The sequence below is a fragment of the Scomber scombrus genome, chromosome 21, assembly GCF_963691925.1.
Source record: "Scomber scombrus chromosome 21, fScoSco1.1, whole genome shotgun sequence".
NCBI classification, from domain to species: Eukaryota; Metazoa; Chordata; class Actinopteri; order Scombriformes; family Scombridae; genus Scomber; species Scomber scombrus.
This window is the reverse complement of record NC_084990.1, coordinates 12,945,019-12,969,998: the sequence shown is the minus strand read 5'-3', so window position 1 is coordinate 12,969,998 and position 24,980 is coordinate 12,945,019. Positions and strand designations below refer to the sequence as shown.

General features: G+C 38.6%; 1 protein-coding gene across 1 annotated transcript; it reads right to left on the bottom strand.

The window, feature by feature from the left end:
- Nucleotides 1–738: 738 nt before the first annotated feature.
- slc4a1b (solute carrier family 4 member 1b (Diego blood group)) lies at nucleotides 739–7,518 on the bottom strand. The gene is made up of 16 exons (XM_062442150.1): nucleotides 7,344–7,518; nucleotides 6,893–7,028; nucleotides 5,797–5,869; nucleotides 5,244–5,286; nucleotides 4,927–5,111; nucleotides 4,350–4,560; nucleotides 4,014–4,217; nucleotides 3,790–3,938; nucleotides 3,408–3,602; nucleotides 3,023–3,271; nucleotides 2,827–2,916; nucleotides 2,080–2,246; nucleotides 1,745–1,986; nucleotides 1,429–1,598; nucleotides 956–1,129; nucleotides 739–819 (listed from the first exon to the last, which is right to left on the bottom strand). The coding sequence occupies exons 1-16, from the start codon at nucleotides 7,498–7,500 to the stop codon at nucleotides 739–741; spliced, it is 2,526 nt and encodes an 841-aa protein (XP_062298134.1). The 5' UTR covers nucleotides 7,501–7,518.
- Between the last annotated feature and the right edge of the window lie 17,462 nt (nucleotides 7,519–24,980).

The window sequence follows — 24,980 nt, the reverse complement described above, 5'->3', positions numbered from 1 at the left end:
TCTATAAACATGTGTTTTGTCAACATCAGTAAATATTTCCAGCTGCAGTAGTATGTGACACCAAAAAAAAGAAAACATAATGCAAAGAATTTACTTGAACCACAGTTAAAAAATTCTTCTAAAAAGTTTGACCAGGACAGCTGTTTCTGTTTTGTTTCATTATCCACATTTAAAATACATTTGCAACAGTAAAGTAAAATATCCATATATATCTAAAAATCTATATCTGTAGTTTCATGAAAAAAACTCATATGTTTTTTGTGCTCATAGGTAGATGAAACATTCATTTGAGCCGCATATACATTTAAAAAAAAAAATCCTTTGTTAAAATTAAATATAGTTGGTAGCTGTCACTGAAGATATCTAAGATTAAGATTAAGATTTCTTTATTGGCATTTCTCAGTACTCACATTCATTAATTTGAAATTAATCCTCTGTATTTGACCCATCCTATAAACACACACACACACACACACACACATACACACTAGTGGGCAGCCACAGTGCAGCACCCACCTCCAGTTCTTTTGGCCAGGGGCTCTAACAGGTGAATTAACCGTAATATAGATGTCTTTGATGGTGGGAGGAAACCAGAGCGCTTGCCGGAAACCAACGCAAACACGGAGAGAACATGCAAACTCGACACAGAAAGGACCTGGGACAGCCGGGGTGTTAGAACCCGGGACCCTCTTGCTGTGAGGTAACAGTGTTGCCACTGTGCTGCCCTTCAAATGCCATTTACAATGGCATCTGAGATTCAAAATATACATCCTGCCCCGGCTCCTCTTCGAATTTTATCTTGGCATCATCAGCATCCAACTAAAACACAATAGATATAAAGGAATGAGCATTTAATATCCATACACAGTCACATGCCACATCCGATTTCGGGCTCAGCTACCTTTGTCTTACCAGGAGCTCAAGTCTGAATATCCACAAATGAAAGGTCACTTACACATTTCATTTCCAGTTCAGTGAAGAGGCGTCCAGTCATAAACATCCGAAGGGGGATGGTAAGGATGAGTATGAAGGGAAGTGCAAGGGACACCGGACTAGATTTCACAATCCATAGAGCTGCAAGGCACGATACCTGGATGGCTGTGAACAAGTGCATTCTTCCTGTGCTCACCTGTGTGCAAAATGTAACATTAAACAGATGTAGCTGTACTTTTGAAGCAGGGAGTTCATGTAAGCTCTGTTGTTCTCAAGCACATTGCTCTCAGCACCTAAAGTGGCATAACAACAATGCTTCATAATTATTGAATATAATTGGATTTTATGACATTAAATTACTAACAAATGAACTGATGTGAAATGTCAAGACAAAAGATGAACAGTTGTGATGGCTCAGCCTTGGTGGAAACCAAACCCTGAAATCTTTCCACCATGCTCAATATGTTAGCCATCATGTCATTGGGGGACTCTTACTCTGGTGGCGTACGGCTCATCGGGGTGGTATTTCTTGGGAACGAACAGAAGCAGTATACGGTCCCACAGCTGGATGCCATTCAGTGAAGTAACTCCCATGTAGAGGAAAATCCCAAACAGGGCCGCCATGGGAATCATCTTGAGGATTGGCTCCATCAGGATAGAGAGACCTTGACACAAACAGACGCTCAGATGAAAGATTGTTTTAATGACGATTGATGTAAGTCTAATACTCAAGCAATAATAGAACAGCCAAGTAAACATAAAATGAACTATGTGTAGAAGTCCAGACGTGTGATGATTAGACAACACCTACCAACCAACAGTGCCACCACAATGCCACTGATCCTCTGCTCCAACACCTTCTCGATCACAGGTTTGGGTCCTTTGCTCATGACAGTAAGGGCATTGGCATGAGTGACAGAACGCACTGTGGCAGCACTGAGCCATGGCACACCAAATATTGCACCAAGTCCTCCCATGCCCACTAACACAAGTAAATCATAGTGGAACCCGGAGCCTTTGACCATCTTCCTCTCGGGTTTACTCACAATCAGGCTGGTGAGACATCAAAGAAATCAGATTAGATTTTGGTCCCAGACTTGATATATAAAGTGTTGAGGGTTTTGCTGTTGAGATATAATGACTCACGTTGTGATCTGAGACTCCAGGAAGATGAGGATGAAGACGAGTAAACCCGGGACACAGCATGCAAACATCATCCACACAGGGAATGTCTGGTGCTCTCCGAAGGGGTTAATAAGCCAGCCTCTTTTGGCGGGGTTGGACACCATCAGACCTTTGGGAACCACTAGTTTCTGTATTGAAAAAAGTTACTTATTGTGTTAGAGTTATTGTGCATGTATTAAGCACAGAAACAAGACATAAAAGGACATGTTCAATTTCTTTCAAGTCTGTCCTAAAACAATAGTCAGATGTCTTCACAGTCTTTCTGTAATCATTCCTCCTGTCCATCCTGACCATTAGAAGATCCCCACATTACACACTTATAATGTAAGTGATGGGAGACAAAATCCTTTTAGTGCAAATAATGTATTTAAAAGTGAACTTGAAGCTAATATTAGGCTTTAGCAATCCAAATTCTCTTTTTGTTACTATACTTCCACTGCAGTAGACCAAGAAGACAGTATACTGTGGAATATATCCAATGTGACTTTACTTACTCAGATGGCTGGAGCCTCAAATTAGCTTCAGATAAACTTAAAAAGAAAATGTTTTGCTTAAAGTGAGGAATAGGTATTTTGTCTATCATCACTAACATTTGGAGGGGATCTATAATGGCCAGTATAAACAGGAAGTATGATGACAGCTAGCAAATTAATGATAGATTTGAAAAATTGTGAATCTATCCTTTAAAGCTAAGAAGAATGGACCAACCTGAGTGTAGGTGTCGTCAATGTTGTAGTCAATGACAATCATGAGGAAAATGGCAATGGGCACTCCAAAGTCACCCATCAAGCGCCTGACCTGTAAGAATTTTATATTTTATTGAATTGTTGATTAAATTGTTAGCAAAATATGTCCACTAAAACAAACTGGGTATAGCCTTAATATATAATTATAGCCAACTCACCTTTCCAGGAAGAAAGGTACCATTCTTGAACTGTCGCAGGAAGTAGGCAATAAAGAAACAGCCGAACATGAGGCACATGGAGAGCAGGGCAGTGTTGGGGTATGAAGGATTAATAGTGTTGATGATAACAGTTGTGTTGCCAGTAGAATTGTCATAGATGGATGTCTGCTCCACTTTTGAATGCCAGGGATTTTCCACAGTTGCATTCAGGTGGTCGTAGTTTAGAATCAGTGGATGGGCCTTGAAGATCTGGAGAGGTGTGAAGTCAGAAGAGTGTAGATGAGGAGTGATTATATTCTGATAAACTGCTTTGCAATGGAATAAAACAGATTTCAATCAGACAGATGAAATTCAGGAATGTGTAAAATGGGTAAAGATGGTTTACCCGCCCCAATTTGGCAAAGGTTTCATAAATGAAGATGATGGAGATGAGGATGGAGAAGATTTCCTGGGTGAAGCGGGAGATGAAGCGCACCAGGAAGCTGCCCTCACAGGCCACGATGATTACCACAATGATGACCAGCCACACTCCAACCCACACTCGCCCAACAATGTACTCAATGTCCTGAGACTTGCAGAACTGAAAGGGGGAATGCCAATGAAACCTAGGTTAAGTACAATTTGTGTCTGGCCATGAGCGTCATCAAATTGGCAGCCAGTAAGTTAAAGAAGTTTTTTTTTTAAAATGGATGGAATTGGCTGAATCATATGGTTTAACGACTAGACCGATGGCCTAGATGTGTATATGATTCATTGTTATAACTTACAGCAAAGAAAGCTTCCTCAAACACTAACAGAGGACCAGAGAAACCAATGACAAGGACAGGCTGGGCAGCAACGAAGCAGAAGATTATCCCCTGGATGCTGGTGGAGATGAGGAGCTCTGGAACGCCCATCATATTTTCCACCTTATCAGCTGAATAAACAAAGACATGATTATAGGATCTATTGCATAAAACAGAAATACCACATGTCGTTCAAATACACATACCAAGCAGTCCTCCAAAGGTGATGGCAGGAGAAAGAGCAGCAAAGTAGATGAAGATGATAGCAGCAAGAACCTGGGCATTGAGAGCGTCTGTGATGTCGCTCTTGTAGTACTGGAAGCGTCTCTTTACGTCTCGAATCATCCCCCCAAAGGGTCGACCTGTTCGGGCCAGGGGGTCTTCAGGCGGAGGCCCAGTAGAGATGGAAACTGGGGGAAACAATTTAAATATAAGATGAATATGCTATGAAAGATTACAAAAACTTGTTAAAATGAAGTTGACCGGGAAGAATCTCTACTGATACTGTAGTTATGAGCGTATGGTGGCAGAATAGGTCCTACCTTTGCGAGGTTTGCTGTCTAGGCGGAGCTTGGTATCGGAGGACTGGAGCCGGTCCTGCAGTAACTTCTTCTGAAAGCTGATGATGGAGCCGAGCATCGCCTCACTCTGGATCTCGGTGGGTGGGATGACAATGCTGCAGTCCATGAAGTCGGAGACAGCGTCTGTCAGCTCACGAGCACTTTTTGCCTTAATAGCTGCCTGATTGAACACCTGGTGGGTTGAGATGGAGAGAGTGGAGCAGGATGTGAAGGCTGATGATAGCAGGGTGAGAGTATTTTAAAAGTGTTACAGCCCAGTTTTGATAACATTGGTTCAGAGTTTCTGTACATTTCCATGTTTTAAATACTTATTTTTCCTGAACAATTTGTGTTTCTTTCTTTGGAGTGTTAAAATACATAATACACAAAATACAGCAATACGTATGCGTGTGATTAATCCTCTTCAGGAAGCAGCTGAACCATTAAAATAAAGAAAAAAAGTGTATGTTTGTGGGAGATCATGTCTCTCATAAAACATCAGCGTTCACATGTTGTAATTTACACTGGTTTAGAAAAAGTGTCAGCTACAGTAACTCACTTTATCAGCCATTAAGGCCGCCATTGCACGGCCAGTCTCGTGGTAGTCCATATCAGTTATGCTGGGGCCAATCAGAACAAAGACAAAGCGTACGGGCACCGGCGCCTCCAAGGCAGAGTCCAGCACCACGGCTTCCTTCAGACGCACAAACACAACTGTGGGATTTTCAAGGAAGTCCAAGGCTCCTGATTCAAAGAGACAGAAATATTATTTTCACAGACACATAAATTGAAAGAAAAATGTGCATCCAAACACTCATTCACACTAAACACACATACTCCAGGTCCAGAATGAAAGTATTGCAAACTGTGGCTCACCTACTAGCACCATGGAGGCCTCAACGCGGTCTGATTCCTCCCTCTACAGGATAACAGAAAAATTCATGAGCAAATTTACTTGACTTCCCCACAGGATTCCTATTTTAAAAATGTTAAATGAAAATAATGTCAAGATATTCTGTGTTACCTGAAAATAACTGTACATACTGTAGGTTTTTATATTTTATTTGAATGCAACATCAAATCTATGAATTTCTTTGAAGTGTCTCTTTTCTTAGAGCATCACAGCTGTGTGTGAATACTTACCTGTGCATTGTGTTTGCAATAACAGCCTAAAAAAATTATCCTGATATTTCCAAGATCAATTCATTCAGAAAAACAGAGTAAGGGACATCGGAACAAAAGAAGATGAATATTTCCATCTAAAGAGACTTCCAAAAACAGACATCTCTAAATCCTTTAATCCCATGAATTACTTTCCAAGTGCTCTGATGCCAGACGTCACTTTCACCTTGAAGTCTCACTATTGTCACAATATCCTTATCAGCAATGATACAGTCACATGGGTGATTTCATCAGTGCAAGAACTCACCCTTTCTTTGACTGAGAACCTATGCAGGTCCATCCTATCAGTCAGGGCTTGGCTTTCCGGATCAGCTGATTGGCTGGAGAGAGAAAATGTGTCACTGGCTGCCATAGTAGACAAACTATTCACTGGTATTCCCCTGTATAGACAAAGGGAGTGTGTGCATGCACACATCAACAACATATAGACTTCTATATTTTAATTTCTAGCCAGATAATGATGAGTCCCACTTGAAATGTTTTAGCTGATATATGTATATTTGATAGCTCTTTTAATAATTAAATAACCCTACAGTTTATGGTGGAAGTAAATAAAAGGCAATTTTTTGTTAGAGTGTCTCTCTGCAAGAGGAAAATAATTTAGGAAAGTTGAGGGGTAAGTGAGAGAAAAGTTGTAGACAGTATTGAAGATACTGAGGTAAAATTTCTGGTTGGCGTCAAAAGGAGTTTACACTCCACTATTACATACTTAATACATATTTGTTTTTTTAAAGGTATATTCCAATATATTTAGATGCAAATATCTTCAAATTTGACTTATGTCAGGCAACAAAAATCATAATAAGGGTGAGTTTTTTTTAAGTAGGTCTACTCAGGACATATTCAAGACTTTTTTGTGGCTGAAAATATCCAAAGTGGGAGGGATTGTTGGACATTGGTTTTTTGAAACGTCTGGCTTTAGCTCTGCGCAAAAAGAAAACATCTTCAAGTTTGCAGGATGAACTCGGTGAACTCAAATGCCCTGCGATCTTTAATTCAAATTTTCATGTGGCTTTGTCAGATTATTACAAACTTTTGATAAAACAGTAACAGATTCTGTCCTTTTTGACGTTTTAAATGTGACCTGTCCTGATCCTATCTTTTCAAGGTAACTATAGTTCATTGTTCACCTTTAATAAAGACTGCAGCAGACGAGGTGCTTTGGTTGTCAGACACAATGGCCCATAATTACAGGTTTGGCCCCCACAATAGCTCTGTTTTCTTTGTGCAATATACTGAAACGTCCCCCTCTTTCTTGCAGCACTGGATAACAGCAACAACTAAATACATAAATGTAGGTCATTTGTGTTTGAGTCACTGTTGGGTGATGTTGTGGAGGATACCTGCGGTTTTGTATCAGAGCTTTCAGCACACCTTCCTGATCTCCGGGCTTGATCTGCTTCTTGTTAACCAACTCGCTGACCATCTTCTCAGCGATGCTGGCCAGTGTCTGCTCCTCACAGTCAAAGATCGTCACACCTTGGCAAAGAAACAAGTTGGAGAGGAACGTTCAGAGATTATCATAAATGGGAGAGCAGTGGATTAAGTGAGAGATGAGGTGAGACAGGTTCCAGGATTACATTGTGAAACATATTGGCAGAGAAAACAAAGGGAAGCAGATGAGTGAGCAATTTTTTTGCACCAAAAAAGCAATAATTAGCCAGTTGGAATAACAATTGGAGGAAAGAGTGTGATTTGAAGCAAATTATACATAAAAATGTATGTAAAATGCATCACTGTGTCAGCTTCACATTAATTAACATAAACAGATTCATATTCATTTTCCTCACTAACCTGTGTTCATGGTGCGTCGGAGCTGGATGAGGCTCTTGAAGGTGAGGTAGGAGACGTGCGAGGACCCCCACACCCCAGTCTGTGGGTCATAGCTCTCCTCTAAGCCCTGCCATCGGCCTGTCTCCTGCCAGTAGGCCTCCTGCTTCTCGTCCTTCATTATCTCGTTCAGCTCCACGTACACCTGCAGGCACAGAGGAGCACAGGGAACCCAGGTAAAAACGGTTGATGTGGACCTGAACTTGGGACACAGGCACAACCATGCTTGTGTCTATGAGACAGAGAGGATGATCTAGACAGGGCAGGTGAATGAATAAAACTGGAACCTCCCACGAGGCACTCCTAAAAGGACCTACTCTAGAGCAAGTGTGTGGTTTCACTGGCCACTTCCTGATTGTTAGTGTGTGTCACTGTCAGTGAAGCTGTGAATAACCTCATTTAGAGTATACAAGGCTCCTGTCACTCCATTATCAAAACAAATTGAAATTCTTAATTCAGACGTCTTAATATTAAGTAAATTTGAGTTATACGGTTTTAGTTAAGTAGCTTATATTGACTTGGTTTTGACTGATGCTTAACATTAATCATGCCTAATTTTGACTGAGATCTGTGACTTTCCAAAAAGAAATGTTATTAATAATGTAATCTCTTATCAAGGGTAACTTGCTGGGAGTGTAATACTAGAAAATCACCCTTCTGTTGTTTGTGATTTCCTATATTTTCTAGACGTACTTTCAGCAAACCTAACTGGATGTTCCTGAGCTTGCTGCATTTGTCTTAGGTCTTTCTTGCATGGTCTAAGCAGGATCAGATAAAAACGACATTCATGCTTCACTAGATTACAAAAACAATGATGATATTTTGGGTGTTGATGTCCTGGGCTAGCTACCTGGAGTATCACATGAAGCTAATGTCAACTCTATAATTTCTTGGCAGCACCATTGTGCAAGTAGATCAGGCTAATGTGGAAAGGCGACGTCGAGGTGACACTTTTTGTCTATAAGGTAAACACAGAGGTGTCCTGGCTTAACAACCAGCAGGCTCCAGGCTCTGGGCCACTGCTAGTTTCCGGTGTGGACATGACTGATGGCTCGCCCTGGACATGTTTGGACTGTCAATACATGTCGTGTGCCAAGAGACTGTGTGTGTGTATATGTGTGTGCGCACACACGCATGTGTGTGCCCCTTACCTGATACTCTGCACTGGGGTTGGCGTTGGTGTTGATGTTCCAGGCAGCTGGAGCAGACACAATGGGTTGAGTTAAAACACTGCTTTTCAACACAAAGACATTTTCCAATAACATAGCAAATCATTTTAACTAAGAATACGTTTCCCATGGTGTTTGTTAGTCTACCTAGACACAATTTTTAAAGTTTGAATAAGACTTGACATATAATGTATGTCATTTGTGTGCTTGGATCGATGGGAAGTATAAATTTGGATCAAAGTTGATGGGATTATGTAAGATATCTCCAGAGTGTCTATTTTCTGTCAGATTGGAGAGGAGCACTGAAGTTGTCTGTGACAACATAATAATTTATTTCCAAAACACAGCTGAGCAAAGGTGTGGAAGATTCAGATTAGACTGATGAGCCACTGTCTACAGTGTGTGTATGTGTGTGTGTGTGTGTGAGTGTTTGTGTGTGTGCGTGTGTGTGCATGCGTGTGTGTGTGTTCAAATGTGAAACAGTGAAAAATGTGCATTCATATATACAGACCTACTCATATGTATGATGTATATATATATATATATATGTATATATGTGTGTGTTTGTGTGTGTGTGTACGTGCAGTGTGCACACAGGTTAATGTGTCTGCAGATGTATCTTTGTAGGTTTCTGTGTGTCAAGTGTTTCAAATTGCCTCAAAATGACAATATATTGATAACTTAATCAGTTGGTTTTTACATATGAATAAAGACACAAAGAAAAAAAGAAAGAAAGAAAATGAAGAGAACGTGCAAAGAAAGTGTGTGTCCAGTTGGCACAAAATGGAACATTGTTCATCATATGTCAATATCAATATGTATGTGGGAAGAGAAGATGGCATATACATATACATATTCCTCTGCAAGTTCAGACATTTTTTGTCACATAATTTGTGTGAATTTTTCTTTATTCAAATGTAAGATCCTTTGAGTCCTTTGTAGTTGCAGAAGTATATTTGAGCTACACACTGGTAATTTTATGGTAAACTTAAGTGTGGTGTCTTAAAGAAATTGTGCCTCTTTGGCTCAATCTGTTCTTCTGACTTGTGTGTCACCCTGTGACTTGGATGACTGATAACATCTTTACACACACAGACATACTGCTATGCATTTAGCAATGAATGTTAAATATCCTCCACAGTTGAACCCATATTATCAAGACAATGAAGATGAAAGCTTCAATGATCTGCCAGGTCACACTTTCTGGAAAACTGCTGCAAAGCTTTGTGATTTACACATAGAGTAATTTTTGTATGATTAACAAACAGAATATCTTGCATTAACCATAAGACAATAATGCTATGCGTGCAGTTTCCAAGAACTATTCAAACTACAAAGTTACAACTTTACTTGTAAAACTGCACAAAAGCCATTCATAACTGAAGCAGAAAAGGTGACACTTACCTCCTGCAGGCACTCGCCCAGCTGACAGCAGTGACAAGTGACTGACCCCTGAATGGCAAAAAAGCGTGACTTTATAAACACCACCTCTTTAAAGCTGTATGTGTGGGTGCATGCTGCTTGATAATGGGTGGGACTAACACTTACATGCACACACAGACACACGTGTACACTCTAATTCGCCGTCTTCCTGGCACACACATCCAACAGAGCAATGTGTTCTGGTCTCACCCATAATATTGATAGTAAATACAGTGACTTGGTATGTGCAGAAAACCAGTCGCACTGTGTCATTATCCAACCCGCATCTTATCACATTTAATGTCTGTGTTTGGAGAACAACAAAGGCTTGGATTTCACTGCCGCGCCTTCCTGCTCACCTTCAGTATCACCAGGGTAGAGAAGCAAACTTTGGAGAAAGTTGTTTTTCATTTTTTCTTCTTCCTCTCCCTTTAAGATGGTGCACATGTCATATCTGTCCATTGCCTGGAACTGAGGTCTGTGACGTGACAAGAAAAGAAGGAGCCAGTTTAATTAGTTACCTAAAGATTGCCATGACGTTCCTGACAGAAAAAACATAAGTTGAAGTGACCTACTGTCTGAAAGGGACATAAGTGGAGCCCTCCTGGTCATTTGTGTTCTGTTAGAAAGAATTAAACAAATGAAATCACATTTAATCATATTAAACCTCTTTTTAACCTCTGGTGTCATTTACTGTAGATGTTCTATTCATTTAGGTGGTATTCCCGTATTGTATTATGTCATAAAGTTAAATATTTCAAATTTGATGAATCATTATCAAAATTGACGCAGGCAACAGTCAAGGGATACCCTGACTGCTGGTCCGTAGAGTTGGTCAAATTCCAAAAATGCTGGACCCTATCTTACTCTACTCTATAGAGCTACCAAAGGCATTTTAAAACTGTCACAGGCTACAACATACTATAAACTAAACTGCAAGTGTAAAATCTGTGGAATTCTCTTTTAAATGTCAAAATCATAAAAAATCTCTCTCTCTCTTTAGTCTAATGTTCTTAATTGAGTGTGTGTGTGTGTGTGTGTGTGTGTGTGTGTGTGTGTGTTTGTGTGTGATTTCACTTACAGTCCTGAGCAGGTTAGAGGCCATTATATCCCTATTTCGTTACTCAGCCTCCTGTTGATAAGTCAGCAAAAAAGGCAATTACCATAAACACAGACAGTAGCAGTATGCCATTCAACTTTGACGACCATCAACAATAAGATGAAGTCATAGGTTAGTCTTTATTCTTTGAGTTTGTGAAATGGTGAAACACACTGTAGGACTACTTTAACACTCTATACATCCATGTGTTCTTATAGCAAGCTACACACTGTATTGCATGTTGCCTCTGTCAGAGATTTTATCTGATAAAAATCGCATACACATATGCTGCATGCATGCACTGACACATGCATGACTGCACAAATGCATACATATACTGTGCATAATCCCACACACATTTTTTCATCTGTCTGATAAGAAATGATACACTAAATGACAGACAGGAATTATTCAATAGAAGGTCAAATCGGGTCTTTATATTATTTTCTTATATTATTTGCATGTGCCTGCAGACAACCTGTTTGTACAATCTACAACACGGATAACAACTTCGTCTTTACATATTCAAGATTTCGTTGATCTTTCAGCAGTGGTCTGTGCTGAGTTCACACATTTAAGTAAGTATATATCGTAGTTTTGTATTTGAGATATCAGTATGCTGTAATTGTCAGTACTAATGCTCAGTAAATGACACCCTTCAAATGTTTATTGGTATTCTGATTAATACTTATACTGATTTTGAAATGTTCCCTTTCTTACAACAAGATTTCCCATGTTAAGTGGTGAAAGTTGCAACACTGCAATATAAAATACTCCTTTACAAATAGTTTTATTATCAAAATATACTTATAGCAGCAAAAGTAACACTCATGAATGTTATAGTCTTATATTCTAGTGGGTTATTATTACTTATGCATCCATGTGTAAGTTGCACATTTAGTGCTGTAGATGGTGGAAATGGAGCTAATTTTAACTGTACTTTATAGACTATATAATAATTATATACAGCACATTTCTATGATTTATATTTTAACGTGTAAAGTAATTAAAGCTGTCAAATAAATGTAGTGAAAGTAAAAGCATATTACGTTTCCTTCTGAATTGTTGTGGAGTACAAATGTAATGATAATGGCATAAATGGAAATACTTAAATACATCTAGACAATATCAAATTTAGACAAATATTCCAGACAATTTGACCTGACTTTGGCCATACATGCAGTTCAACACATTCAACAGCCTAATATCTCTTCCATTTAAGTGTGTAACATACAGGTATTGAAACTGTAAACTGTAAATATGGCAGAGCACACACACATCAGCAGCTTATAATAAATCATTATGAAAAGCCAAATTGTATTAAAACGTATGATTATGTTCAACGTTAAGTTTTGTGGGTTGTGATCAACTATATTGGAAGTCATTGCTTATAGATATAATGTTTAAATGCATGCATAGTCATTACCTTTAATGGATAGTTCATGTAGTTTAATATTAATCAAATTCAAGGATCAGTACGTAATGTGACACAAAAGAAACCCTTCTTTTCATGATAATAACAGTAGAACTCGAAATAGTTTTTCATGCCGTTTGGATTGAAGATAATTTGGCAAATTGAGAAATAAATAAATCAAGTCTTACCTGTGGAGACTTTTTCCAAATAATGTTGAGACAGTTTTCTGGGTTCTCACATGCACAACAGTAGAAACCGCCCACCCTGAGGTGCCCCTTGTCAAAACTCACTGTGACCCACTGATTAGCAATCAGGATGTTCAGAAGTTAACTAACTCCAACACAGTCAAGGACCAGAACTAAGAGGCTCCAACACCAGTGACCCACCCCTCCCTGACTCGGACAGCTGTGAGATAAAAGCTGTCCAGGGGCACAAGGATGCTATCGGTCATCAACATCTGGCTCACACAAGGGGCTATCCTGCTGAAGATGACCCCTCCCTGACCCACCACCACACCCAACGAGGGGCCACAGGTAGATGCTCTTGCCTGCCAGACAGTAGGATGGACAATGAGGTTTTACCATAGATTCTATAGTTCCTGATCAATGAGACAATGGTGAAATTATCCAACAATGGAAGGGACTTGGTACTGAGATTTGACACAGATGAGCTAAAACTGGCCCCACCACAGTTGCTCTGTGTGCATGGTTCTGATATGACAACTCACAGGCTTATTTTAAGAATACCTTAACAACACCACAGTGGGAGAGACTTAATCTACTCAGAGAATGGTAGTGTGTCAAAAATGAGAGTGCTACATCTAGATTAATTTAGTTTTTAAAATAACTAATTGTGGAGTTAATTGAATTCCTTCCATTTATATCTCTGCCTCCCTCATATGCAGCTTTATACCTCTGATGCACAACATCTACCTGTAGTAGTTACAACTTACTTTCTATCAGTGTAGAAAATGTAATTTATACATTTAACAAACAGTGTGTAAAGTTGTTATATAAAAGTTGTTGATTAGCAGAAGCAAAAGTTAGTACTTTTATTCAAGTAAAACTTCGAAGGTAGGGTTTTTACTTGTATTTTAACAGTGTGGAACCGCTGCTTTTTCTTAAGGGTCGAGTGATAAACAAACATAACAATAACATAGACATAGCATTAACCTTGAGTTTTAATATAGAAATGCAGAGTTGAAATCTTTCGCTGCTGCATTCTTTAAAATGTGACAGACTTGATCCAAATGCAGCTCATACTAAAACTATTGTATAATATATATCACAATCAGTGGTCATAGAGTATCAGTGGTGTCCAACTGTGGCTCCCCTCATAGACCATTATCTTGGTCTTAACAGAAAAGTTCTGATGAACACACTTGACATGACAGAAAGGGTTAAAAGGAAGTTTACTTGGTTAGAGTTAGGCTTAAATATAGTCACGGGTAGGCAGGCAGGATCTGCCAAACAACAACAGAGGTAGGACATCAGCAACAGGTAGTCAGAGGAAGAAATAGTTAGAGATGGCTGGTAGCCAGGTGACAATCTGGCAAAGAGCATCTGTAAAACCTGTCCTCTTGTAAAGTTCTCTGGCAGGTTTGAAACCAAAAGCATGACATGGAGACAGACAAAGTTGCAAGGAAAGCTCAGTTTAATCAGTCAACATGCAAGGTCAAAACCAGGAGATCAGTCACTCAGGCAAACAAATCTGATATCAGAAGATGATCTGACATCACAGGATGGTCCAAAGAGAAGTGGGACCAGTGGTGGCAAAGAACTAGAAGGGGATGAAGAAGGCCAGAGGGAGCTTTTTGAGTGCTCTTATGTGCTGCTCTTAAGTGCTGCCCTTAGGTCTAAGTGCAGCATTTGATATGATTGACCATGATATCATAATCAATTGTCTTAAAAAGTTGGTTGGTCTTTTTGAGTGCGTGTTAAACTGGTTCAAAACATACATCAAAGGGAGAAAGTTTTAACTTAGTCATGGGAATCATGTGTCTGAGGAAAAATGACAACTGCTTTGAGGTTCCACAAGGGAGTTGCCTTGGTCCTTTATTATTATCACTGTACATGCTGCCACTTGGTGACATCATAAGAGAACAAAATGTATGTTTCCATAGTTACACAGATGAGGCACAACGGTAAATCTCCGCTGAACCAAATGATGATACAGCCATAAACTCCATTGCTACCTGTCTTATAGCAATAAATAAATGGATGGGCAATGATTTCTTAAAGTTAAATGAGGACAAAACTGAGATCCTTCTTCAAGTTTTGGTGTTATCTTAGATTCAGATCTAAGTTTCAGGTCACCATGATGGTGAGCACCCTGCTGCAGCTCAGTCTATGTGTGGGTTACGTCTACTAAGTTAGGGGTACCCTAAGATGATTGTGTTGCATGGATAAGGTAAAAGGTGAGTATTTCAATGTGGTTACCTGACTTGCCAACTTGGAGTCAATGGATAGGTGACACAGTAAAGAGTCAGCCGTCAAGTGCAGTGTCGTGAATGGGCCACACCAGAGCCCCCCAACCAATCCGAAGTTGAGAGGAAAGAGCCATGTCAAACAGGTTGGCGTTGGCTCCAGAGTCAGCAAGGACCCTGACCTTATGTTTCTCTCTCCAGAGCAGCGAAGTTGAGAATGAAGCAGAAGTCGAGAGGGTGTTTCAAAGTTCATGGTTCCATATCCTTTACCAGGCACAGAAAGGCAAAGTGGCCATCATAGCCACAGTATATGCACATCTTCTCCCACAGGTGGCACTGTTGTTCTGCTGTGGAGAGACTTGTCTGACTGAGCTTTATGAGCTCTGGGAAGTTACCGGGGGGTGCCAGACACAGGATCAGGAGAGAACCCTGGAGAATGGGAAGTGAAGCCTGTGAAACAGCTAACAGGACTCTTTCCTATGTTCCACATAGTCGGCTGTCAATGTGGATGGTGAGAGCGTCAAGTGCATCAAGGTTCCAGGAAATCCAGGGTTACCATATTGTCCTTTATGTGGTTGGATAGTCCATTGTAGAAGGCTTCAAAAAGATAAGAAGCAGATCAGGAAAAAACAGGAATGAAGGATGCTGGAAAGCTTGGTGAAAAACACAAGACAGTGTAGTGGAGAACAAAAGGAAATAGACTGTTATTTATATAGAGGAAGTTATGAACTAATGAGGGAATGAGCTGCAGACAAGGAGATGTGAGGGAAAAACCAGGTGAAGGTAATGAAGTGATTGTATGGCAAGAGCGAGTGTCAGGTTCTGGAATGACATGAGAGTTAATGACATGACATGAGAAGAAAAACCAGAGTGACACTTCTACTGTTTATATAATCAGGAGGTTCAGAGTAGATAAGGAGGCAGAAGGGAGATGACAAGAGATGTCAGATGATCAACAGAGAAGTGAAATGTACTGAGGGTGCCTAGTGGGAAGGTGAGGCATGACAGGGTAATAGTACAGGATATGTAACACATCCATAGGAGGGATGTTATAATCACAGTTGTTTTGTGCTCTGCTGTTTATAAGTGGCCCGAAAAACTATAACTTGATCAGCCTCTAAACTGTTGCAATCTCTTACAGCAGGGGTTTTCAAAGCCTGAGTCTGTGGACCTCCCTTCAGACAAAGCTTGGAAAAGGTGTCCCATCATCCCCCTTAGCTTACTTGCTTAGTTTTGTTCAATTCTTGGATGCCTATGGGATAATTATGTTATTTTATCCAATAGACGCTCCACAATTGAGCCAAGATAGCCTAATATTGCTTATTAATAACCTCAGACTACACCAAATATATTAAATAAAAGTCTGTCCGAAAGCATTTATTCGTTTCTGACTCTGTAAAATTCGACAAAACTACTGTATCTCTGAACTAAATTCCATACGTTTAGGCTATTCTACATGATCTCCTTTTGATAACTAATGTAGCTTAATATTTTTTTCACTTCCATTCACTGAGACCACTGTGACTATTTTGAGGACCTGTGTTTTGCAGGATGATAGTCTTCAGTGCAGCAGGGGGCAGCATTGTATCAGCCAGGCCAGCATCAACAAAAGTGTGAAAGAGGTGAAATTTAAACCCATGGAATTGTGTCTTTGATTTGTCATTTTCGTTTACAACCACTTGTGATTTTAAAAGCTTGAGTTTTCTTGATCATAATCAAAACTAATATTATAAAAGATGAATGATATTACTGGCAACAAAGTGCAGACTTTTGAAAACGGTTGTTTGTATGTTTTTTGGATGTCTAGCCATCCAACATTCTCTTCAGAGCGTGTCTAGAGACAATTTGATCACCAGGACATAAAATCCCTCTGGCAGGTGATAAAGGACAATTCAGTCAAACACAACGAGACTGAAAAACAGCTTCTTCCCCCAAGCTGTTAAACTAATGAAAACGGCCTGATCCCACTCACCCACGCACACTCACTGGAGTGTGGCCAACTGTTACAACAAGCATTGCTACTGTTTGCTGTGTTTGCACCTTTTAATATTGCATATTGCACTTTATTGCTCTTATCGACTGTCAATGTTTTATTTATGTCTTAAGTTGTCTTTGATTGTCTTAAATGTTCTTATGGCTCAAGGAGTGCTATCTAAATTTCATTATATTGTTGTCTGACCCTCAATATAATGACAATAAAGCTACTAAACTTAAACTTTAAACCATAATAAATAAAAACTGCATTTTTGAAGAAACTATATTGTATACACTGAAAAGTGAACGACATACTGGACATACAGTATCTGTATGACATGCTAGATTTCATAGAAATTATCCAAGAAATGATTTTGCAGAGAAACATGACAACATAATAGAGTCTCCTGCAAAAAAAAAAGTTTCACCAAATCCCTTCAACTCTGTTGCATATTTATAAGAAACAGGGTTAATTTTATACAAAAGAATACAGTTGTTCTCCAAGATTAAACATGAAGGCATCATTTAACAAGTTTAATAATATTCAGATATATTGCTGTAACATGTAGACAGAACAACTTACACAATACACACAGTTTATGTTTGTGTGTTTTTACCATGAAATCTATGAAACCAACAAAAGCTCAAAAACAATGTATTTTATTGTAATCTGCCAAACAGTTTCACTGGGTCAGCTTTTTGAAGTGATATGGTATCCTGTGCATCTGAGATGTCTGTGCCTTCAGTAGGTTACTATTGTGTCTGTGAGTGCATACATTTGCTGCATACCAACCATATCTCTAAGTCTTTGAATGCATAATGGGCCGCATTGATAGTCAACAGCCCCATATTTGTTAAAAACTGAACTGTATCTGCCCAAATCTGATCAATACAAAGGCCTGTTCACTCCCCCAAAAAAGGCCCTTCAGTGTCTGCTCTCTTTAGTGCATCAACAGAGAACTTTGAAATCAATACTTTCATTATTGATCCAGTTTAGATGAGTCTGTATAGACAAAGAGAATACAAACATATCTTTATCATGACATCGACATTGCAGAATTTTTGTTGTGGGTTCAAGTCAGGTCACAGTTTAAAGGGTTACAGGAGAAGAAACTCAGTATTTAATTCATTTAGTCATTCATTCATTCAGACTTATCTCTACTGTCTCTACTCATTTTGTCAAAGACTTGATTGATTTTGGCGCTTTAGCTTTTATCTTGAAAGAATGAAGTGTACACCTTGTAAGCATCAGTGATTTATGTAGTCCATATAGGGACTGAGGGCAGTGGGGGGCGTTGAGTGAGGAAAGAGAGGAAGCTGGGTTACTATGGGCACATAAATAATGCATAAATGCAAAGAGAGAGAGAAACAGACCAAGAGAAAGAAAATCCATTTCAGTCAGTTACAGTTATCAGCCAAAATATATTAAACTCATTTTTGGCGTTTCTGATGTATGTCAATAAATTGAATCACATGAAACAGACTTTTAAAATGCATTGAAGGTTACTCATATTAAAAGCACAATCAGAACAAGAATGCATTAAACAACCACTCCACCAGGAACAGATTAATGTCTTCTCATGACTATAAAATACATTTTATAATCCTGTTATAATCAATTCAGTATGAGACTTTAAATAGCTAATAGTGACATAAATGGTTACATGACTTTTGGTCTTAATCCAATTTTTTCTGTATTTTTTTCCCCAATGAACATTAAATGTTAATGTCACCTTTTATGCTTTTAATCTTTGGAATAGCACATGGCTCAGTGCAAAAATTAATAACATAACAGCAAACAGCATTTTGTAAAAATGAGTAAGTATTATAAGAAAAACAGGAATTGAAATAGCAAACAAAGCTAAAAGTTGGAGATTCACTTCTTTTTCCTGGTAAAGCTTTTCTGCACTGAAAAAGGAGAACAAAGCTCAAGTCAATTGATATCATGTATACTGAATAGACTAACATAGCAAAAGTACTGTAAACATGATGACAAAATTAATTACATTTGAGAAGATACATTAAACAATCGTTTTTGTGAAAACAAAACTCATCCAGTTTGTTGCATGCATCAAGATGGAGACACATGGACACAAAGAAGACACAGATACATGAACACACACCCCCACCCACTTTTCCGCAGTACAGGCCACCTGGAACCAAATCCTTTCTTGGAAACTGAGATGGGACCGTTAACATCTCCTGGACCACCCATCCTCTGTCCACTCGTTGATGGCAGATGGTCAGTGTCTGTGTGTGTGTGTGTGTGTGTGTGTGTGTGTGTGTGTGTGTGTGTGTGTGTGTGTGTCAGTCTATAGGCTCTTCATGGTTGCAGGTTATGATTATACTGTATATTCCATGTACATGTACCTTCTACACTGTTTTTCTTCTGAGCTGGGAAAAAGGACCACCTGTCACTCATTCAACAGCAGAAACAGAGCAGCACAAACAGTGGCAACGTGATTCACAGTCTTCCAGCGAGCTTTCCTTCTAATACTGTAATAGATGAAGAGGCATCATATGACAAGCCAAGGAAGCCCATAAATTACTCTAAGAGCACTCCAATAACTGGCTTGAGAGTGATATCATGTTGTGTTTGGCAAAAAACTTTAGAGCTCTGCCGTGCCAGTGGTGTATTCTTGATGTATGTGTATTTGGCAAAACAACAGAGTGTCTGAATAAGAGGGAAGTTCAACATCATTATGTACAATAAAGGTGTGGGTTGGTGAGCTGGTGCAGATATCCATAAATTCCTTTCACCTTAAATCAAGTCAAAATGTATTATAGCCCAACATCACAAAGTATGCCTCAAAGGGCTGTACATATAATAAAACAGTAATGAAATATCAAATATAAACCAAATATTTGAAATATTTAAAAAATATATAAAAGATGCAAATGAAAACAGACATATAAAAACGATTTATTTTTTTATACACAATGTATACAAAAGTATGCACATATAACTGAATATAAGCTAAATAACTGTAGTTTAGTAATTAGGGAAGACTAAAGGAGGTTGAAGGCTGATGCAAATAGATGTGTTTTGAGTTTACTTATGAATGAGTCAATTGATCTAACCTCTTGAATTTGGATAGGAAGAGGGGCTTGGTAAGAAAACGCCCTGCCACCTACTGATGTTTATTCATTTTTGGAATAGTCAAGAGACTATTCCAAAATGACAGTGAAGCCCTAGCAGGTATATTAGTAGTGACTACAGGTGGTAAGTAGGATGGTGCAAGTCCATGAAATATTTTAGTTAGTTAAAAGTAGAATCTTGAAGTCAGATCTAGCATATAGAGGGAGCCAGTGTAATGAAATAAGAACTGGGGTCTTGTTTAATATCATAACAATAGTATTTTGTTTTTCAGCATCAGCCATGGAAAGAATATGAATAATCTTGGTAATATTTCATGAATTGAAATATGCAGTCTTTGTAATATCATTGATTTGTTTTACAAAAGAGAGATTAGGATCAAATAGGACATCGAGATTTCTAATACAAGAGCTTTGTGAAATTATTGAAACAGTTCAGAGTGAGATCATTGAAAAGTTAGATGACATCCATCATATAATGTATAATAGGCATTCTTCCAGCTTCACCAGCTGCGTGCTTAATGGTGATGTAAAAATGAATATCGTCCACAAAGAAATGGAAACCTAGTTTGTAATTATTGATTAATGTATATCAAGGGACAACAAGTAAATGGAGAAAGGCCTAGGACGCAGCACAGATCCCTGTGGCACACCAAAACCTTAATGTAGTCTGATGATAAGTTGTGTAAAACAAAATAGGATCTTTCAGATAAATATTATCTAAATCAGGTGAGAGCAAGTAAGACTAATACAATGTTAGAGATCTAGAATGTGGTGATTAGTTGTGTCAAATGCTGCACGGAGGTCTAGGAGCACCAATATTGAAATTGAGTCAGAGTCTGATAAGTAGTAAATCATTTACCACGTGTGTGTTGGTGAACACCAACTCACTCATTTCATCATTTTGTCAAAATGAATCTTGAACAACACAGATGGCAGCAGGCCCTGCCTCTTCCCACGGGACACTCTCATCTGTGCGTTATTGATCTGATCTGTCTATCCCCTTTTTTGTCTCTCTTTACTGTACATCTTCCCCTCCACCCTCTCCCACTTCTGTGAGACAATATTAAGAATATGTTTGCCTCAAGTGATTTAAAGCTTCTGTAACAGACATTAGAATATAACTTTGATTGATTTAGAAATAAAAATTGATTGATTCATAATTAATAATACAGATTAAGATCCTCTCTTGCCACATGGTCATTCTCTGGTAGTGGTTATGACACTTGATCTTTCAGTTTTTAACTCAGTATCATAGTAAATGTAAGGATCAGCCCATCTTTCAAGTGTACATTTTGACTTTTAATTTGGCTGTACTGATTAGGCTAGTGAGATTTGGACTTAAAATATCAGATCTGGAAAAACTTTTTCCTTTATTACAAGATTTATATCCCAAAATTCAAACTCTGTTGCTCTCCTGATATAAACCCCAATTATGAAACTTTAAAAATAACACAGTGTAAACACATCAACTTAAGCGGTGGGAAGTTGGAAACTCATGTTTGGCTTGTTTAACATTTTTCTTATCCACATCATCTAGACAACAAGTGAAGTGTATCTAAGGGAAAAACATAAAATATTATCTACGACATACAGAGGTAATAGATAATAATCTCTGTAATGTTTCATAATGAGGTTTATTATTTGTCAACTGAACCACCCAGTTCAGTGCCCTCTAGCATGCCATGTGTGAAAACAATAACCACAAAGGAGATAAAAGATAATCATTTTGCTTTTGGGAAACTCAGTTTTGTGAAGACTGTGCACAAACATAACACATTGTAACACATTCACCCGTCCTTTCAAATCAATTTGTTCTTCTATGCACAACATATTGAACAGAGTGGCATGTATAGTCATGATCTGAACCCGAGTAGCATTGTGTGCTTTTGCCTCAGGTATTATCCAACAGTGGATTGCCGCTTCTTACACATAAAGACAACAGTGTCTCCCATGACAGCAACCCTGTAATTCCACTCAGTCCTTAAAACACTTTATTTGTAATTTTCTGTTAACATATAAAACAATCATATTCTCTGTATTACAAATAACTATAACAAACAGTCCCGACAATAGACAGAGACATTTCAAACCCAAAATCAACGTGACAAACTAATCATAGACAATAGACAGGCAAAGACAAGAAAAAAAAAAACAAACAAAAAAAACAAAAACAAAAAACAACAACAACAAGTGCACTTAATACTTCTTATTACAGAATTTGTTCAAGGGCAGATGTAAAGATTCAGAGTTCCAGTTCCAGACCAGGTAAATTGTTCACATAAGTTATTAGAGAGTCCCAGGTTTTGTGGAATCTGTTGATGGAACCATTGAGAGTACATCTGATCTTTTCCAGTTTAAGGTTCTGCATAACGTCCCGAATCCAGTGGTGATGAGATGGAGGAGTAGCAGCCTTCCATTTGAATAAAATCAAGCGTTTAGCTAATAAGGAGGAAAAGGCAATGACCCTCTGTAAATGAGCAGGGGGAACAGATCCCGTTGGGTCAGAAAACAAACCAAAAACAGCAACCAACGGAGAAGGTGAGATGTGATAAGCATAAGCGTTAGAAATTACTTCAAAAAAGGATGACCAGAAGGGGACAAGTTTTGGACAAGACCAGAACATATGATAAGAAGTAGCTGGGGTCTGTTTACATCTGTCACATAGTGGGTCTACATTCGGAAATATTCTTGCTAATTTAGCTTTTGAGAAGTGTAACCTATGCAAAACTTTAAACTGTATTAAAGCATGTCTAGAGCAGATGGAAGAAGAGTGTACCCTAGTAAGGGCCATATCCCATTCCTCGTTGGACATCTGAGCCCCCAAGTCATTTTCCCATTGCTCTCGTATATGTGAAATAGGGTGGTTGCAGCAATCCATAATATGGGAATAAATAAATGATATTCTGCTTTTGTTCAGCATGTTAACCCTTAATAGGGAATCCAAACAGGAAGAAGGGGGAAGAGTAGGAAAATTAGTAAACTTTTTACGAGTAAAATCTCTAATCTGCAAGTATCGCCAAAAATGATTATTGGTCAGACCAAATTTTCTGGATAGCTGTTCAAAGCTAGCAAAAGTGCTGTTAACATACAAGTCTTCAATACTATGAATACCCTTATTATACCAAATTTTGAAGCCATTGTCCAATAAAGATGGCTGAAAAAGGTGATTATGTATTATTGGAGAGTGAATAGAAATACTCTGAATACCCAGACATCTTTTGAACTGGTTCACGATACGTAAGGATTGAGTTACAATTATATTATCTTTAATATTGTTAACTAGTGGTGGTAAGGGAGCACAAAGTAAGGCAGGGAGTGAATGTGGGCTGCTTGTGATCTTTTCAATCTGGAGCCATGCGGGGATCTTATCATTCCAATCTTTTAACCACAGAGAAATGGCATTAAGATTTGCAGCCCAATAATACGTACGCAGATTTGGAAGTGAAAGCCCACCTACACCTTTTGGTCTTTCCATAAATTCTTTTCTTATGCGAGCTGGTTTATTATTCCATATAAAGGAAGAAATAATTTGATTAAATGCCTTGAAAAAAGATTGTGGTATGAAAACAGGCAACGCCTGAAACAAATATAAAAACTTTGGCACAATAGTCATCTTTACAGAATTTGTTCTCCCGATGAGAGAAAGAGGCAAAATAGACCATCTTTTAATATCTTGTTTACACTGTTCCAGTAGAGGAGTGAAGTTACTTTTAAATAGACTGTAATAGGATTTGGTGACCTTTACACCTAGATATGTGAAGGACTCGGCGGACAACTTAAATGGCAGGTTAGGATATTCTCCAGCATTATCACTAATGGGGAAGTATTCGCTTTTATTAAAATTTAGTTTATATCCAGATATATTTCCAAATTCCTGCAAGATTCTAAGGATTTCAGGGGTAGATGTAATAGGGTTGGTAACATATAGTAATAAATCGTCTGCATAAAGCGAGACAGTGTGAGTTAGGTCACCACGTGAAATACCTTGTATAATATCATTGCATCTGAGAGCTATAGCGAGTGGTTCTATAGCTAGAACGAAAAGCAACGGACTCACTGGATCCCCTTGTTTCGTCCCTCTGTGAAGAGGAAAGTACTCTGATGAGATACCATTGGTATAAACTGAGGCAGTAGGATCAGTGTAAATGAGCTTGATAAGTTGAATGAAACTAGGGCCAAAACCAAATCTGCTAAGTGTATAAAAAAGATAATTCCACTCGACCCGATCAAACGCCTTTTCGGCATCAAGCGATATTACTGCTTCTGGAGATGGAGTGTTAGATTCAGTGTAAATGATATTAAACAATCGTCTCAGGTTAAAATATGATTGTCTGCCCTGGACAAATCCAGTCTGGTCCTCCGAGATGATATGAGGAAGAATTGTCTCAAGCCGGAGTGCAATGACCTTTGAGAACACTTTACCATCACAGTTTGTCAAGTTAATCGGTCTGTAAGAAGAGCAGTCACAAGGGTCCTTATTCTTCTTTAATAACAGTGTAATAGATGCCTGGCGAAGAGTAGGCGGAAGAATATTATTCTCCAGTGCTTCTACATAAACTGAGAGAAGAAGAGGGGCAAGTTTATCTTTGAATTTTTTATAAAAATCAGTTGGAAACCCATCCGGGCCAGGGGCTTTTCCACTCTGAAGGGACATTATAGCATTATTAATTTCCACCAGCGTCAGATTTTCTTCCAATCTCTCTTTAGAGTCAGAGTCAATTGTAGGAATATTCAGATTAGAAAAAAAAAAGTCAAATTGGCTGTGATCCGATGTTGAGTCTGAAGAATATAATTTAGAGTAGAACTCTTTAAAGCAGTTGTTAATAGCCTGATGATCTTCTGTTGAGGAGCCATCAGGTAGCATAATTTGCGAAATATTACGGGATGCTGCTTTTTGACGAAGTTGACTGGCTAATAATTTGGATGGTTTATCCCCCTCTTCATAAAATCTGCTACGGGATTTAAGAATGAGCCTCTCTGCTTGAGTGGTAGTTAAGAG